This window comes from Aedes aegypti, chromosome 2 (assembly GCF_002204515.2).
Source record: "Aedes aegypti strain LVP_AGWG chromosome 2, AaegL5.0 Primary Assembly, whole genome shotgun sequence".
NCBI classification, from domain to species: Eukaryota; Metazoa; Arthropoda; class Insecta; order Diptera; family Culicidae; genus Aedes; species Aedes aegypti.
In genome coordinates, this window is record NC_035108.1 from 320,954,935 (window position 1) to 320,974,670 (window position 19,736).

General features: G+C 39.0%; 1 protein-coding gene across 3 annotated transcripts in view; it reads right to left on the reverse strand.

The window, feature by feature from the left end:
• LOC5565277 (protein apterous) overlaps positions 1 to 19,736 on the reverse strand; it is a 237,238-nt gene that overhangs the window by 183,015 nt on the left and 34,487 nt on the right. For all 3 annotated transcript variants that reach the window (XM_021845799.1, XM_021845800.1, XM_021845798.1), the window contains 2 exons: positions 14,265 to 14,696; positions 2,485 to 2,624 (listed from right to left, as the gene is read on the reverse strand). In XM_021845799.1, coding sequence (XP_021701491.1) covers positions 2,485 to 2,624; positions 14,265 to 14,696 — 572 coding nt within the window. The remainder of the gene's footprint in view (positions 1 to 2,484; positions 2,625 to 14,264; positions 14,697 to 19,736) is intronic.

Consider the following 19,736-nt stretch of genomic DNA (forward strand, 5'->3'; position numbering starts at 1 on the left):
TCTACTAGTAACTAAATTTAAGGACCCTCATCATATGTCAGGAACATGAATCGATGCTTTTCAACAATTTTTTATGTTACGTACATCTTCAAACTATTTTGAAAACATTTTTGAAAAACAAAAATATTTTGAAAATATCAGAAAGTAACGCTTTGACTCACACTCTGAACACTTAGGCTTGAAGTGTCACTGCAAAACATAATTGTAAACTGATGAATATGCTGATAAAAAAGTTGATTAACAAATTTTAAATACCGAACACTTTGCTTATTCTGTTTCATATCCGGAACTTCTTGATTCAAATCTTGAATAACATATATTTAAAACAGGAATTCCGCAAGTAAATTTTTCGGAAGCAGCTATGTTGATCTGAACCTGAAAATTTGTATAACGATCAAAACCTTGTTCTTAATCCGTATAGGCCTGAGTGAAAGTAAAAATACTAAAACTCTCACCGCTCAGCGAATACATAACGGATTTCATTTTTTTATCAGTATACTTGTACACATATCTATACTTTCCAAAAGTGGTCATAGGAACTCGGAAATGTTACTGTGGCCGGAGTTATTCCGGTCAGGTCAGGTCGAGTGAAAAGGGTGCTGTGCTGTTGTGGCCCTGGAGGTAGGCAAGTTTCAAGTCAAAGATAGTTTCTGAAATCAGCTACAATGTGGCTACTATTTGTAAGAGTTTTAAGAAAAACGCATCAGTGTGAACCTTTTGAGTTGGATAACCATGTTTCCTGCATATGATTGATCCTACAAATGTCCATTTTATGATACCCGGAACGCCTCAAATCTACGATGAAGTGGCCATTTTGTATCTAATCACCTCTATCAAGCTTATTGGAACGCATTTTAGTGAACTATTATGTTTGATATCAACTTTTCGAGAGTTTAAAGCTGGTTCTTCAGGGATTCAAGTCCAAGTAGTCACATCCAGTTTCAAATGGTCAAAAACTCTTAATTTATAGTGTTGAATATCAGATCTTGATGATTTATGCAAATTAAAATGATAGTCATTGCAAGCAAATAAAGATAACTTGGCATGTCCCAAAAATAACCGTTTTTGATAAACTCCCGTGCATAAGTTTGGGTTCACCCCCTAAAAAACATGCAAAAGTGTTCTGGCCATATCTCTGTGATTACACGTCCAATTGAAACTCTTTAAGCCGCATTCTATAGGCAAAGAGTTATTCTTACTTCGTATGCATTTTTCCAAAAACATTCTTTGAACTTTGTATACTAAATTTGTACTTAAAGTTGTGACATTTTTCAAAAAACACACTGAAAAATCATATCTATTTTCCTCAGCATTGGATCGACCAAAATTTTCAAACAAGGTGTCATTAGAATCGTAATCTTATATACTTTGAAGAGCACTCATGAAATTTTGGCGGAAAAATCTGAAAAGTATTCAAAATCAATAAAACAGTCAGTCAAGTCATCGTGCAAAAGTTTGGGTTCACCTGAACTTACTTAAATCTGTGAAATCTCAGACCAATCATGTACGCGCCATTATTTGCGCTCAAAAAAGCTTTAAACTATTCAAATCGGTTGAAAAATGGCCGAGATATTGACAAAAATTATTTGCGTGCGGATCAGGTGAACCCAAACTTTTGCACGATTTGCATCATAATGAGAGGTGAACCCAAACTTTTGCACGATGACTTGACTGACTGTTTCATTGATTTTGAATACTTTCCAGATTTGTCCGCCAAAATTTCGTGGGGTCTCTTCAAGGAATATAAGATTACGATTCTAATGACACTTTGATTTGAAATTTTGGTCGACCCAATGCTGAGGAAATTAGATATGATTTTTCAGGGTGTTTTTTTAAAAAATGTAACAACTTTAATTAAAAATTTAGTATATCGAATTTAAAAAATGTTTTTGGAAAAATACATACAAAGTAAGAATAACTCTTTGCCTTTCGAATGCGGCTTAAAGAGTTTCAATTGGACGTGTAATCACAGAGATATGGACAGAACACTTTAGTATGTTTTTGAGGGGGTGAACCCAAACTTTTGCACGGGAGTGTATATCCGCATTGATTGGATACGAGTAAACTACATAATGTAGTATTGTAATACATTTTGAAAAAAAATCGTAGTTGAAACATTTTCGTTTGTAAAAAAAGATAGAAATTATATCACCCATGCAACATTTAATGTTTCATAATTTCACCAAACATTGTTGCAAATTTGGCTAAACCACTTGCCTCGGGAGCTATGGTCATCTCGAAGAAAATTACCATACCGTAAAAAAAACTTTTAAACATATTCAAAAGCCGCGAGCATTTTCACGCTGCTCCACTTCTCCGACACCGTTTCGGTCAACAAATTGTTACCGTTGACGGGTTTGCCGCTACCAGTTTTGAACTTCCCAATAGCTCCCTGCACTCGTCATAAATATAGATAATTGCTCCCGAGGTCCAAGGAGCAAAGTGATTCCCAATACAAAAACGATAAACCTTCAAACAACTCACCTGTAGTAATCTGTTTTGCAGTAGATATTGCCATCACGGGAGAAGCAGGAGTTGGCACCTTCCAGCGTTTGCCGGCAGATGCAACATTGTAGACAGGTAGCGTGCCACTTGCGCTCAACAGCTGACAGGTAAAACCGATCCTGGAGGGAAAAATGTTCGAGAAATGTTAGTGTGATGAGTGGCAGCCAGACGGTCCGGAAAAAAATCTCCGGATTACACGCGCAGATTAGCTCGAAGCTTTTGCGAAGGATATTTGCATTCAATTTTGGTTCAGATTTTTTTTTGTTCGGAGCGAAAACCACATTTTCAATTGAAGTCAGCCGAAAAAACTTTGTTGGGGTGAAAGTGTCTAATATGGTCCAATTAGGGATGTGGTTTCTGATCATATTAATGAAGTGTTATTGAGGGTCGCCGAATGGATCTTCCCTCCAGTAACGACAGTTGAGTGATCCAGACCTTGCGGTTTCGTTAGTATTCTCCACATAAAAAACGATCAATTATGTAGAGGAATGAACTTTGCAAATTAAAGGCAAACTGATTTGATGATACCAATTGCAATTGTGGTTTCTGGTTGTGTTGGACCACCTTGATTTTCAACACTTTGGATGATGTGAAAACTAAATAATTGGCAGGAAAAAAAATGAATTTGCTGCAACCACAATTGAATGCCAGATTAATTAGATGGATATTTTCGTCCAACCTGGATTGCCATATCTTAGCCCGAAAACTCTTCCAGTCTGGAGTGTGGTAATTCAGTGGAAGATTCGAGACAGCTGGACCAAATAGGGTGCTTATGTACATACCAACTACCGTCGTGCGGGGTGACATTGGTCCATAAGGGTGACTTTGGGCCAATATTTTTACAGCAAGCTAATGCCATAATAATGGAAATAATGTGTCAAGCTTCAAGAAGACGTTACAAATAGCCAAAAGATGGTCATACATTATTTTTTTGGCGTTGCAACTAGTCATGAGATGCATCGAAAGAGGCGGTCAAAGTCACCCCCTAGGCCCACCCCCCTAGTTTTGATACCCCCACACGGCGGTATCAAAACTAGATAGTCAGCGACAAATCCATAGGCTCGAAAACCGCTAATACTGAATAGCCTCATATAGCGTTTCTGATACGAGATCCCACAAAAGTGGTGATAAGACTGCCCCTTGGGAGCATTCCCGAATAAGATCAGATTTTACACTTCTTGGCATAAAATGTATTTCAAAACCGGAAGCCGGTTTGGAATGTTTTCATTTATATTAAACCATTCAATTTTTCAAGAATCCTCCATAATTCACTGATTTTGTGCATGCAGGCTGCAGGCTCAAGTACTATGAGACATTACGGATTCGATTTAATTTTGTATTTACTAACTTATTTCATAAATCAGCATAACGTTCCCAATAGTTCGAAGATCACAAGTTCTGGGCCCAAAAACGCTGCAACGCTACACCCACAGCTAGTGTGCAAGACCATGTCATGGATTATTAATTCGAATCCCGTCGATCAAGATTCTTTTACCATAGGGAATTTCCTCTACTTTCCAGGGCATACTCTAAATTGATTGTTGCTACATGACACACGAATGCAAAAATGACAACAAAGTTCTCAGTCAATAATTTTGGAAATGCTTATAATAACACTAAGCTGAGAAGCTGTCTTAGTAAGGACGTAGATAGCCCTTGTTCTGCTGAACAGCTTTGCTAAAGACACCATCCTTCTAACTAATAAGGATTTTGAGATACATACAACTAAAGAAAATTTATCACTAGCACTACTTAGCGGATAAATTCACAATTATTTATTTAGCCCGATCTGTTGAATATTTTTGCCGAAGACACCAACGTTTTAGCTGATAAAGATCTTGATGTAGAAGAGATTGAAAATTAAGAGGGTAAATTCCCAATCAGACTTTTCGCCATTAGATAGCTCTTAATCTGCTGAATAACTTTGCCGAAAACACCAACCTTCTAGCTGATAAGGATTTTGAGATATAGATGATTAAATAAAGTTTGTCAGATTTTTCGTCGCCAGATGGCCCTTGACTTGATAAAACAACTTTGTTGAATGTTGAGATATCGGTTTGAGGCCAGTTTTAGACCCCTCGTGTCCACGCTTTTTCCGTTACCTAGAAAAGAGAGAGGGGTCAAGGAGATGTCTCACCCAAGGGTTATAAGACCAACTAACCGTATTTACTTTATTTCAAATTAATTGACCTTCTAGTCTCCATTCATGGTTCGTCTCGGGATTTTAAGGGTTAAACAATCCAATAACTTACTTCACGTAAAGTTTCTCTGGCAGAAACCTGGCTGGAAACGAACCCACACTACTTGAAATGATGAGTTTAAATGTCTGACGATACTAACCGTACTACCACGAACCCCATCTGTTATTAAGTTGAAGCTTGATACACATACAACTCAACTAACATTCACTCATTTAACTAACACCATTATGGCAGTTTTATTCAGCATCATGTTTAATAACATTTTAATAATTTTCATGGCCAACCTTTGTTCAGGCGTTGTTCACACAAATTTGGAGAAACTTTAAAGCATGTCGTTGAATTCCAACTTTATTTTTCAGCTTTTAAAACGTTTTACAATCATTTAGTTCAACTTTTATACGACTGGTCCAAAAATAATTATAAACAAATGAAAATCAAAAAAATATTTTTCATGGCGCTTCAAATGTAGTGTACACAATTACAGTGAAACCTCCATGAGTCGATATTGAAGGGACCGTCGGCTCATGGAAATATCGAGTCATGGAACAGCAATTCTTTGGAAAGCTGCTTCTAGGGACCATCATAGTAACCATGAAATTATGTCTTTAGTACACGGTGTCTCTGGTAGAACAACATTAATATAAAAAAATCAGTATCGCTAAAACATCCACCAAATGAAAGCTTAGGCTTTTCCCTTTCATTTGAGACCTGTTTGGAAATGTTCTATCGGGGGGCCCTGAACATTTTTTTCAAAACAGTACAATGCCGTTTTTTCCAGAACTGATTTCTAAATTATGGTTCACATAGTAATTTTCTTCCATGCTTATCTAGGTAGCCATGAGAAAATGTACTACGAATAGTTAACCAATTAATAAAAATAATTTACCATTATACCATTCTATTTAAACCAATTACAAACACGACATATCGATACAGTAAATACGGTTAATATGGCCGACAAATGCTCACTATTATACATTACTACAGCCCAAAGATGCTGTCGATCACATGCTTTGGAGTTCTCCGGAACCTTAACATGATTCCATGCAACTTGAAGATCGAAATGCACGGTTTCACTGGCTTGTTTCCCGTATTTGCTCAAACCACTTCCTGTGATTTTACAAAACTCCGGGATATGATAGCGCCAATATGGAACTTCCAGCTATTGGGTGAGCAATCCACGTTTTTGAAAAGTTCTCAACCCATTCTGCAAAATCATCATCCAGACTCCTTTGATAACAACTTTTATGTACCTGATCAAAATGATCAAGCGCCTGAAATACATTTTCTCATTGAAAATTGATAATTTACAGAACAGTACGATAAATATCAATTGCTAGCAAACTTGGATCCCATTTTACTTCCAAAACATACCGATTTTTCAAAAGCGTCTGACAGTTTCAGCTGGTGAATCCACATTTGCTGTGGCTTAGGCAACTGATGATCCTCACCCGTAATAAAAGAATTAATTTTAAAGTCATCTTTATGAATCACACAATCAAACTGCTGATGCTTACCTATTCCTCGACATTATTTGGAATGATGTAAAATTTTTTTGTCAATTGTATTGACAACACCTAATGAAATATGCAAGGAAGGTGGCGGACACTTTGTTCGTCGGGTGATCTATCGAGCAGTGGATAGTAAATACATGCTCCTCCAGTTTATGGTCCGAGCCGAGACTTTTCCATTTCGCGGACCCGTATGTAACCAAGTATTTGTGGATGAGCAGCTACATTGGATAGATCTTTTTTGTGTGGTACAGTATGAGCAAGGAAATGTTGAACTATCTCCCATTATTACGCAAAACAGATTGACGATTTTAAAATCTCCAGCAATGAAGCACCTAAAATTATTCAAAAGCAACAGTGTCTTCCAAATTTTCTCAATATTGCCATATTTATCTGAAACGCCAAAAGCAACAGCAAGCAGCAACAATTTTTTTACGCCAGTATCTTTACAACGGCCTTGAGTCCCGATGGCGTCGGAATTATACTCGATAACCGAGAGGGTAACCGTAAAGGACCCTTTTTCATCGTTTGCAGATTGAACTGCCCAGGCCAACCCCCCTGGTTGGACGTCACATAATCAACTAACCACTGAACGTTATTACAGTATATTACAGGTTTTAATTCAGTTTCTGCATTATCGTTCAAATCAGAGCGCAGATGTGTTGTCTCTAAAAATCTGAACTAATAGGTTAAGTCTGCTGATTTTGAAGGCGATGTTTGGGGCGATTGCAATATCCAAACCCCTTAGACAGCTGCTCAACTGCAACATTCATCTGGTACTCAAATCACATTTTTTTTAAATTAAAAACAAGTCATCAGTGAACAATTGTTTTTTTTTTATGTTGTACATTGGGTGGTAAACCGTGTAGATTCGACAACCAACCAATTCAATTAGCACTTACTTTTTGCATAACTTTTGCTTTTAGTTTTGGTGAGATTGTTGTTCTCACATCATTACATGCTTCGAGTGGTAGATTTGAAATTGTATTTATATTTATACAGTGCTATATTCAAAAGTTTAAATTGGTTACTGAACGAATAAACGTGCAAGCTCGACATATTTTTGTAGGACAATAACAGACTTTGATCCTGATGTCGTGAAAAATGTGCTGTTCAATAATATCAACCATTGCTGATAACGGTTGCAGACACATATTCTTTAAACACAATACGCAAATCTTTGAACGATTGTATTCGTGGCTTTTTGGTTTCATGTTTCAGGTCTCCTGACAGAGTGAAGCGTAAATATATATAATTATTAATAGGTGTGAAATTGGGATATATTTATTGTAATTATTAACAGGCATACCTCTAATTATCAAACCAAAATGTTGACCAAAAACAATAAATTTATAAACTTATCACGCGACATAATCCCCATTTTTTTTGCTATACCACCTTAGAACGAGACAACTTAAGCAATGCAGCGCCGATTTCCCTACTATTGATGCCAATTTAGTTATTTGTGTAATCTGTGAAACCATTTGTAATGTAATGATCCATGAGTAAATGTTTTCTCAAACGCTTTGTTTATTACTAATCGTAAAAAGCATTATCTTATGAAAATATATTTGAATTTTAAGACGGTATAAACCTAAATAAGGGTTATTTATTAAAATTCTTTTAAATCTTCAATTTTTTTTTTTAATTTTAAATATTATTTACAATCATTTTAGTGTTGTATAAATAAATAAATTTGGATTAAAAATATACAATTTTACTATTTATTGAATTTATAATAAACTAAATAGCAACACTGCCAAAAAAACAAGCTTGTTTTATGGAAATCTGGACAAACATTTAAAAAGGGCACATCGACATTGGTGAACAATGGCTTTGTAAGATGCTGTTGAGCCCAATTCAACTCGATCACGTTCACCAATACTAGTATCAGGAAGAACTAACACTAATCTTTCTGATAGTGGTGTTACTTTGCATGGGCGAGCTAAAAAGGGATCAACAGCAACGTTTCTGAAAAAAGGCTCAAGACCTCTCCAGCCCTTTTCAAATGTTTGTCCAGAAATATCTGTCATGGCCTTCAACCGTTCGATTGAGTTGTCATCATATGGTACAAGCGATTCATTGTATCATACTATTGGTGGAAGAAGATCACCTATGGTACGTATCTCTCACTAAAATAAAAAAAAAATGTTCAGGGCCCCCCGATAGAACATTTCCAAACCGGTCTCAAATGAAAGGGGAAAGCCTAAGCTTTCATTTGGTGGGTGTTTCAGCGATACTGATTTTTTTATATCAATGTTTTCTACCAGAGACACCGTGAGTATGGTTCCATGAGTCGAAATCGAGTCATGGAACATCGACTCATGGAGGTATCACTGTATTATCATGATATAACAACCATATTTTAAAATCGCCTGGATACTGGATTCGAACTCGAGACCTTCCAATCGTCAGCGATATGCCTTGCCATCTGCGCTACTTAGAATTGATGAATAAATCGTCCAGTGCAAAATATAAACCTCTCATAGCTGAATATTGATCATGTTTGAGCTTCTATTCGACATCGTCTAATCAACACATGGTACGCTAATCAAAAACTGAACAAGCATATAATTCAGCTGCTGTTAAGTGCTGATCCAAGCTGAGTTCAGTCGGCTATTTTTAGCGCACAGTGAGAAAATTTATGTCAATGATGGTCAAAAATAATATTCATTTACACAAAGTGAAATCAGTCTGAAATTATTAAGGTGAATATGCATCGAAGCCAAGCCTCAAATTTTCAAGAGCACAAATCTAGAGTACCAGACAGCGCAGCGGTTCGAGCTGAAAACTTAATCGATTGGTCACACGCTGCTGGTGGTTGGCTTCGATGCATCTTCACCTTAATCTAATTTTATAATAAGTTTTAGTTTGTTCAAAACTTCAATTTGAATGATTCATTAACTTAAATTGAAATTCATTCATTTTATAAATTATATTTGTATTAATTAATAACATTATTGATATGTATTTTTCATATATCTATTATGCATTAAAGAAATAGTCCTCTGTATAAATATATTGATATCATTTGAAGTGTTCTGAGGACTGTGCGCCTGAATAGAAAAATGTTCGAATATCTTGATGCGTGGGATTTTTTTCAGAAATGGCCAAGTAAATCATTTTTCTTAGATCGCACAATTCAGTTGTGAAGAAATGTCATTTCAAATGTAGCTCACTACAGAAATTTATTTAATCAATTCTGTCAAAGAAATTTCCACTTTTCTTGTACGGAACAACATCCCGAGCAGGCGAAAAAAGCTTAGCAATAGCAAATTATAATATGGATGGCTAAAAGTGATATTAACTTGATATATATAATATATAAAAGTTCTGGAAATGATATCTAAAATTAACTACGTGCAAAAAAAAACAAAATTTGTTGTCTTCAGATCTTTTAAGTCAATCAAGACAATATCACGCTTTGTTTGTCAGTACTTCGCTCCTACTAGGAATACTTAGTTAAAATGTTTGTTTTTGTTTTTCAAAATAATCCTTCATTTCTGGAGGCTGATCATGTTTATTTTCTGAACAGTTATTTAAAAAGTTTTGAGAAAGCATAAGTTATAAGCTTTGAAATGCATTTAGAACTCAACACGAGTTTCGGATATTTTGTCCATTTTATGAAATTTAGCTATAGTGTGATCGCTTTTACAAGGCTCATTTATTGCTGAACAATGTGTTTGTTAATCGTCATTTTGGCCTCTATTGGATCAACTGTTCTTATAATATACTGAAGCTGAATTAGGATTTTATAAGATACTTCTTCAGCTCTTATTCATGCTCATGTTAAACATGTGGAAATAGCTGAAGTGCGACGCAAGTAAAACGTTTCTTCGTCTTCTTTATATTCTTTTATAGATATACATTTGTTTAGTGGAATATTGGCTTTTCAATTGGGGAAAACATGTCTTGTTCAGCTCATTAGTAAAAAAATCTTGACTAGTCAAATGAGAATCTTGGGAAACGTTTAATAAGTGGCGATTCAACTTTTGATCATTCTAATGCATAGCGTTGAACATTGACCTAAGTTTGTGTTAAAAAAGCACCTTCTCAGCTCTTTATAGAGCAAAATTTTTATACAGCTGTCATTACCATTATTGAACAATAATTAAACATGCATGCTTGTTTGTGGCTCTGAATTGTTAGTTGGGAATACCGGACAGAATAAAGTATGCATTGGCCGATTTTTGTCACACAAAATGGTGAAGTTTGATGTCTGGATTTCTGCTTCTGGTGGTTCAAATGTCCTGGAATTTCAACCATAACACCAGAACTTATGTTCTTCATGTTGTTATGTTGAAAAATGGAGTTTGTGTGTAATTACAAAACTAAACCGGCTACATAATGCCTTATAGCACTTGTGCCTGCACTTTATCAGGGAACTACGGTATGTTCTTGTAAAATGGAATGATTTTATATAATTAAAAGAAATACAAAACTGGCTTCCGCTATTGAAATACATTGTAAATTGTTTGCCACTAACGTAGTATCCGATGGCTACCACCAGCCGCGACACCGATCGTCACCAATCGCCGAAGAACGCAGATATCCACTTCATAACCTCAAGCACGACACAGCCATGGTGAAACACAAGAAATCGGTGAGTAGGGTCTGTGTAGTCAAACAGAAGCCTCCACTGATGACACCCGGTTTCATAGAAAATAAGAAGACGTGGTCCAAGAACGTCCTGCTGGCAGTGTGGCGGAGTTTTCTCCATACACCAGCTCAGCTGCACTTCAAGTCCTTAATGGTGGATATCAACGGGTTTCGAGTCACTCTGCAGTTGGACACCGCGTTCGACATCACCAACAATCGAAGAAGCAGTGGAAGAAGAACCTGGTCTTGTCAATGCCGACTCCCACAACACGGACTGCCCGTACTGCGTCGGGTGACTCTCTTCATCCACTTGGTAAGCTCCGGAACCCAATCAAACTCGGAGGTGCCACCAAAACCGTAACTTTCTACTTGACCAACAAATGCATCAACTTGTTCGTTCTGGACTGGATCAAGCTTTTCAAACTGTGAGACACCCCACTATTTGCAATCTGCAACTAGGTCCACGTTGCCACTGGTCAAGTCCATCAAATCTAACGAAACGGTGCAAAGCTGCGTAGCCCGCAGCTCAAGCAAGGTCTCGAACACTGCAAGAAGATGAAAGTCCGACTTTATCTTAAGCCCGATGCTAAACCCGTTTTTAACCCGAAGCGCCCAGTTTATTTCAAATCCATGGAGAAGATTAATGCGGAGCGGAACAGGCAGTGAATCATCACGCTTGTGGACTTCTCCCAGTTAGCGGCTCCGATCGTCGTAGGAAGAAACCAGTAGGTAAACTTCGAATCTGCGCCGATTATTCAACCGGACTGAATGCTGCCCTGGAGGCCAACCACTACTCGCTACCGGCTCCTGATGACATTCTTCACAGAACTCAATGGGTGGCGGTATTTCAGCGTCATCCTCCTGAGTGATGCCTATCCGCTGGTGGAGCAGGTGGAAGTTGACGACGATTCGAGGTAGCTGCTCACAATCAACACTCATCGAGGTCCGGTTCAACCGGCTTGCACCACGAGTATCCTCCTCCCGGGGCTCTCCAGCAGTTGATGGACAGCATGACGCACATCGTAGATGAGAACAGTCACATCCAAGGTGCAAGTTATTGTCAAAATACCACCGCCCAAAAATATCACAACTCTACGTTCGATCCTTGTTGCGGTAAATTTCTATACGAAGTTTGTTCCGGAGATGTACCTACTGAAGCGGCCACTCGACGCGCTGCTAAAAAAGGATGCCAAATTTGTTTGAAACAGCGACAACCAGAAATCGTTCAAGTGTTTCAAAGAGGTACTCCAGTCGGATTTTCTGCTGACGCACTACTATCCTACATTAGACTGGCCCTTAAACAAAAAAGTTGTAAAACTCAACGGGGCACCCCCTAGATATTTGCCTTAGGGTAAGAAAAAAGCTCCCTCAAAATTTCAACTCAATTGGTTGCTCCACCAGCTGGCGCATTCAATCCGAAGTTTGTATGGAATATTCGTTTCAAATATATTGAAAATTGACCCTATGTCACTGTTTCGTTTCGTATAGTAGTTGATCAAATTCAATCGAGCCCAGAATATCAAATACACAAGTTGATACCCTAATGAACATAATTGCAGAAGGTTATATCTGAATTGAAGCTCAATTTCATTAACATTTCAGTTGTTGAAAGTTAGGCTTAGGTCAGAACTCACGGACAATCACATATATGCATGCGCCTTATGCAGCAGCTCGCCCTGCGTCATAGGTGGCTATGATGCGCCTGATGGCTGCCACCTGCTGGTGTTGAAGAAATACAAAGCAATATTGCTTGTGCTTGACAAATCTGCTTCAGATAGTTAAAACACCAACTTTTTCAATTTTAATCATGATACAACCTTCTACAATATTGTTCGCTATTGTATCAAGTAGTGTTTTTGACATTCTGGGTTCAATTGGACGCGATCAACAATTTGCCTGACCCAAACAGTAGACGATGTGCTGTTTCCCATATGTTTGACCTTGAAATCTCATATTAACTTCAATTCAAATGCGCCAACTCATGGAACGACCAAATGACCTGAAATTTCCAGGAAGTCACCCGCTAACAATAAGGAACAAACGTGAGGGGTGCCCCGTGGAATTATACAACTTTATTTTTCTCCCATACTGAGCTGGGCCAGTCTAATCCTACATTGGACATCATCGTTGATGCTGACGCTCACTCACCATCGCGGAGGCATATTACGGACAGATCGAAAAGAAAGGTCTTGCGCTGGTGTTTTCCGTAACGAAATTTTATCGCATGACGGATCATCAGCCACTTCTTCGGACAGAAGATGGGAATACCGGGCAATACGGCCAACCGTTTTCAACGTTAAGCCCTGACGCTTCTGTGCAACAACTTCGACATCGAGTACGTTTCCATCACGCAGTTTGGATACGCCGACGTTCTGTCCCGCCTCATCGACAGTTACGTTAAACCGGAGGAGGATTTCGTCATCGCCTCGATTCTCCTTTTATATTAGGTGTCCCGGAAGAAGGTTGTTCACCACGTTCTGGGCGTTTATCTCACTCGATGAACAGGGGTGTGTCGACATGATGTGGTGGTGTTGCTCACATATAGGTGGCGCATAGTTGAGCTTCGTGGTATGCACGAACATTGAAGCACCGTCACACGACGTTGAAGGAAGAATGTTAGGTCCTTCAAAGCGATGGCGTTCTGCGAAGCAGCGTAATCTTCCTGGTAGTAGTCTCTCCTGGTCGTTGGATCTAGGCGCGTACTTAGCATACGTATTAGGAGGATGTCCCAATATTCTGTATGTTCTCCCAGTTGTTTGAGGATTCGAACATTTGCCTCGAATTTCTTCGCCAAGCTGTGGAGTTCCGTGGCTGATTCACGTTTGAGTGCGGCAAATTCGAAGAGAGTGTCCACATAATTTTGCTCAGCCGACGTTCTGTCCCGCCTCATCGACAGTTACGTTTAACCGAAGGATGACTTCATTATCGCCTCTATTCAGCTGGAAGACGACACTGAGATTCTATTCCAGGAAGCCATCTGATGGCTGCCAGTAACATTCAAGTCGGTGCGCGACGCTACCCTCCAGTGCCCAATTCTCCAACAAGTCATCCAGAACAATCAGCGTGGATGGACCTCCAATTTCGATGACATGGCTAACATTGGTAAGTAAGGTTCTTATTACATTATACATGAGTCTGTAAAGAGCTTTAAAATCTCTCGAATTGAAAAAAAATGATTCTGTAAAACATAATCGTTACTGTTCTATTATGTTGAAGATTGATTTGATTATACTCAACTTGACCATTACCCAAACTTGTAATCTCAGCACAAAGAAGAGCTACAGCGAAAAAAACAGACCGGTTCCTGTTGAAAGTCGCCAAAGACGAAAAAGCATAGGATGCACTGTGTATCACGCATTATTCGATATAATTGACTAAAAATCTGAATCTGAATTGTCTGCAACCAAAATTGAATGTCGGATTAATAAGGTGAACATTTCCAACCAACCTGTATCGGCATATCACAGCCCGCACACTCGTCCAGTCCGGAGGGTGGTAACTCAGTGGAAGATTCGGGACTGCTGGGTCCACCGGGCGGTTCCGACTTGAGCTGTATGCAACTGTTCAGCACCCCACTGCCTGCGTCGGAGCAGTCGCTTCGGTTGAGATCGGTATAGTAGTTGGGTCGATCGGCAATCAGCCGATCCGGGGCGGAGTCATAGCTGTGGCAACTGTCCGGGTAAAGGTGCCCTGGGCCGAGGTGTCCTCCGCCGCCGCCGCCAATGACGTGACCTGGCTTGAGGTTGTGCTCGCAGGTGTCCGTACATGATATACACGTCCGGTGGTTGACGTTGTTGTTGTTGGCGTTGATCTGGCAGGCGTTGGTCAGGTGATCTGGACTGCGCTCCCGGGGTGGACCAAGAAACCTAGCGCTCTGGTGCTAGAATTGAAGGAGAAGAAAATAATGAAGTTAGTTGCGGATTATTTTATGGACAAATTACAAATTTGCACTATGTACTCTATGCCCTGGGAAGTCGAGGATGAAATATCTTTTGCGAAAAGATCTTCGGCTGGTGGGATTAGAATCCACGACCCTAAGCTTAATCTTGCTTAATAGTTGCGCGTTTTCCACTACGAATATATGGGCCACTAGCACTACAATATATGATCAATCAATTTAGAGAGGGCATATTTGCCGCCATAATTGCATGGTCAGGATGAATATCTAATCCGTTTTTATACCTTCTTTTTTTGCGTTATGCAATATATTGTGAATATGCCCTCCAAGAACAACAATTTTCAATTTCTGATGTAGTTACATCTTTTAAGAGGTTGTCCAATGAATTATGGATGTTTTGCATTTACAAGATAGTCCCTAACTTCATATCCATCAACTTGTAATATACTCCATGGACAATCCCTTACGACTGCATAGAACACCAGTGTCCCCCCGAAAGCAAACAAAAAAACGATACACAATCACGAATCATTTTGTAGCAACGAATCGCTCTGCTACTGCTTGGCATCCACTCTAAACCAAGAACCTTCAACTTTTGCGCCACGAAGACCGTGGACTCAAGCCACGGGGCCACCTTGCGAGGCAGTTCGGAAACCGGGGAAAAGTTTATCTTCGCTGATTCTTCAATATAATTGACCTTCTTCTGTTTTGTGCCAGATTTTCGTCGTCAGACAGGAACCGCGAGTATAGAGAGGCACAAAGAGCGGAGGGATTTAAGAATGAAAATAATACAAAATATATTTTGATGAATTTTCCTTGGCTGGCGTACGAGACTGGGAAACGCACACCCGAGTCTTCCTCGGGAATCGCTAGAGTTGCTACTGGATGAAGCGACATCACACGTATCACGTTTGATCATCATGATTTAGGTGAGGCCGTTTGGGAAAATTTTGTTTTCTATTTTGGATTTATCGCGGTTCATCGTCGTCTTCGTCGCCGTCGCAGCCGTCTTTCATCGTTTGTTGCAAGGTTCAACGGTTACAGTTGCAGTTGATTTCGAATGATATACTGGAAGGGACGTCAAAGTGCAACACGCAGGAATGTGCTACGCAGCGAGCATGGGAGAGAAATTATGCTAATTAGTGCCGCGGGAAATTCGAGGAAAGTGTCCCGAAAAGTAAATTGGGATCAGAAGCGGGATAGAATTGCGATGGCTTTAAATAGGACTCGGCTAGAGCAGTGGTTCCCAAACTTTATGAAGCTTAATTCCGGTTTCTAGAGATTCAAAAGCGGAAAATTTAACTTTCATTGATACATGAGCCATAATTTTATCCCTTGTAAGAGCCCGCATTCACACAACACGCATGATTTTTTTCGTTTAGCGATAGAGAAAAAAAGAGACACACACCATCCTCTGTTTGGTGCCAATCACAGTGTGTCACCACATCTGGAAAAATATTAGAAAAAGGCACATCGACATTGGCAAACAATGGTTTTGCAAGACTCACCAATACCACAATCAGGAAGAGCTAATATTTATTTTCCTGATAGCGGTGTTAGTTTGCGTAGGCGCGCTAAAAAGTGCTCAACAGCAACGTTTCGGAAAAAAGGCTCAAGAGCTCTTGGCCCTTGTCTATTGTCTGCCCATATATCCGCTGACACTCTTGCATTATAATCGAGAAACATAAGCGAATATGTTTTCTGTACAATGTTTGTGACCAACGAGATGTCGCAGATTTCTTCCTTGCTCTTCACTTAGCCTCTTTCTCCCCCTTTTAATGGTCAACTACAAAAAAAAAAACGATTTTACCCACACACAAACTAACTTCCCACAGTTGTGAAGAGTTTGTTTTGACAATCTCCAGAAGAAATTCCTGCATAATAACCTCACACTCAAATCCTAATAAACAAGCTCTCCCACAAAAGCAAAATAATTTAAGTTTTTTCCTTGCTTGATAATACACCTCAACTTCACCAGAGTTCTATAACATGCTCTAGAGCAGCGCATTTTGTGTCTTTGTAAAGGAGCGAATACTAAGCAGAGAGGCAACGAAAAATGAGCGAAGAAGATGCAGCACAAAACACAACAGAGGAAAATTCCATCAAAAACGAGTGCCTTCAAAGCTCCGCGAGGCCTGTTTTGTTCGGTTAGGTCTCTCGAGAGTTCTTTTGAGGTGAGAGTAGCAGCAAGAGAGAAAGAGTATAATAAAAAATCCTCGCATTTCGATGCACTCTCACTCGAACCGTTTGAGTATTTTGTGTTGTGAATTTTGAGTTCAATTTTCACCTTAGAAAAACCTCAAAATCGCCTCATTTTTTGCATCGCAGAAGAGTAACTCTCAAGCCAGGATTTGCCTCACGAATTTCCCGCTTTAGATTTTCACGCAACATGACTAAATCAAGTTCAGAAAGGTTTGTTGTAATTCTAGAAAACAAACAAGGAAACGCTGCCCTCTGCGAGAAAACTACTAAAAACCAAAAACAAACCTACTTATCAATGATTTTAGAACTATTGAGTTGCGTAAGCGGTAACTCCTGTGACAATAACCTCAAGCATGAGATATGAGAATTTTAAATTTTTTTAACGCTTTTTTGGGATTGATAGTGATTTTTTTTTCAGGTTCGCACTGGAAAAAATGCAGAGACAGTGAGGTAAAATCTGGCTTTTATCCTCTTGCAAGTATTTTGTCAGTAATTCTATAAATGAGATAAGGACATACCGTCAACGTACCAGTATCCGCTCATGTTCCAGTAGCCCGCTCACGAGTTTAAAAAGTAAGGTACTTTGAGTAAATACACGAAAAAATGTCCACAGTATGATTCAATTTGGCGATTTGAACCGTATAGCGGCTATAGTTTTCAAATTTACTTTGAGTAAACTTATCTTTTATTAGTGTGAGCGGGTTACTGGAACATGAGCGGCTACTGGTGCACTGATGGTAATCATAATTTTTTAATGTTTTAGACATCAAAAATCTGGCGCAAGCAATATTCTTCAGCTTTATTCGATATTCAAGGAAAACTACACTTTTCTTGCACTAGCATCACATCCTGCTTGAGTTCCGTGGACCTCCGGTTGGGAAGTCCTGCGCTGCGATCTAGTGATCCGAGGAAGGTCGCTAGTTTGTGACTACGATAGGATGTAGATGGAAAGTTCTAAATAATCCAGATCCCAAACAATCGTTTCGTCGTGCTAAGAAACAACGCAAATCTGAGTCACCGTCTCTAATCCGTAAGATAAAACTCACTAGTCATTGCGAGCAATGACCATAATTGTGCGTAATAGCAGCCAAGCCTAGCACAAAAACGAATTTTCCCACCACAGTTCTGAGCAACTGTGAGTAATCAGGAAAGATATTTTCTTGGTTCATGTCTGGCTATGTACGTAGCCTAAAGATTAGCCAATAACCTAAGGCGCAATTCCAACTTCTGTGGCTTTCCGCCATCATGAACAACGCCACCGTCTATAGGTCTAGACAATTTCAAACAGATCGAGATTGATGTGAAATGGAAAACCTGTCATTGGGAAAAATCGCTTATTCCGTTTTGGGAATGACACAGAACACGCACACGTGACTCCGTTTATGGTCATCTGTCGTCTGGAACCTGTTGTCGTTGTCGTCATACCATCATCATCTGTGATAGGTAGGAAAACACTCACGACACGACACGCACCACGGTAAAAAAAATGTGATATTACGTTCTTTCAGATTCACAACACTCACTTAGTGTTTAGTGCTTAAAATTACACGCAAATAGTTGTCATAATATATAAGGAACGATGTAATTGGTCGATTTACGTCGATTCATCCAAATTATTACATTTATTGGAGTGTTATATTTCGCAATAATCACGATGATATTATTTTTTACAGTGTATAGTTCAAAGAGGGAGGCATCAAATTGAACCTCGCGTGATTGCGAATTACGCAATAGATGTTGCTCACTCACTCTGGTGAGGCGATCTGAGAGAACGGGGTATCACAATTGTGGTAAGCTGTAGCTCAATGCACAATTTTGAAACTGTACACCGTGTGTTGTCCCTTTTTTGGACACGTTGAAAGTGATGCAGCCTTGTAAAAATCGATCGATGCCTATGATAGGCAAGGTGTTTAGTGCGATAGATTGCTTCATCGCAGCTATTCAGCAGGTTTACTTTAATCTGCTTCAAATACGTGCTTGTTTTCCAAGTGAGCTTCGATTTTAGCTGATGGCAAAGTGCGAGGATATCAGCTTGATATGTGTCATTTACAGTATCAGCAACGACTACAGTGTTAAAATTATGTCATTCAGTGGTTATTTGGTTCGATAAGCGTTAGAATGAAAGTTGATTACAATTCGAGTATGACGGCTCTGGTTTTTAAATTCCACATTTCTCCCGGAATTTAAGAAAAGTTTTCCCCAATAGCAACGTAATATCCAAGAACTACTTTGGGAAACCCTAAAAACCCTCAAGAGCACATACATTTATTTCCCAAAATTCCTAAAAAAATCTTCCAGAGACTCATTCAAACATCCCCGTTACAGAGACTTCTACAAGAACTCCTGCAGGAAAAAAACCTACTGTTTTGTATTGTATTTAAGCCTTATGGTGTGAAAACTGCTGGAGGCTATTGAGGGAAAAACGATAAAAGTAAAGCGTCTATCGATAAAATGCAGGCCTCCATTAAAAAATCGAAATTTAAAACCGTCTAAATGACAAAACGATAAAAGGTTGAAAGACAAAAAGATAAAAGATCGATCACAAAAGGTCGAAAAACAAAAGCATGAGCATGAGCATTGATGACCGCACAATTCGTACTTGCTACTCCGTGATTGACCATAATAATAGTAATTGTACAGGGAATCAACAGACGTAGCTTGAGGGTAGCATACCATCTTTAATGTACAATTTCGAGGACTCTGAAATTAGTAATGGCAATAAGACTGATAAGAGATGCTTCAAAGAAATGTTATGTAATCAAAACAAAAATAATTATATTATTCATTAAAAATCGCAGTCTACTCTTATTGGGCACAGTA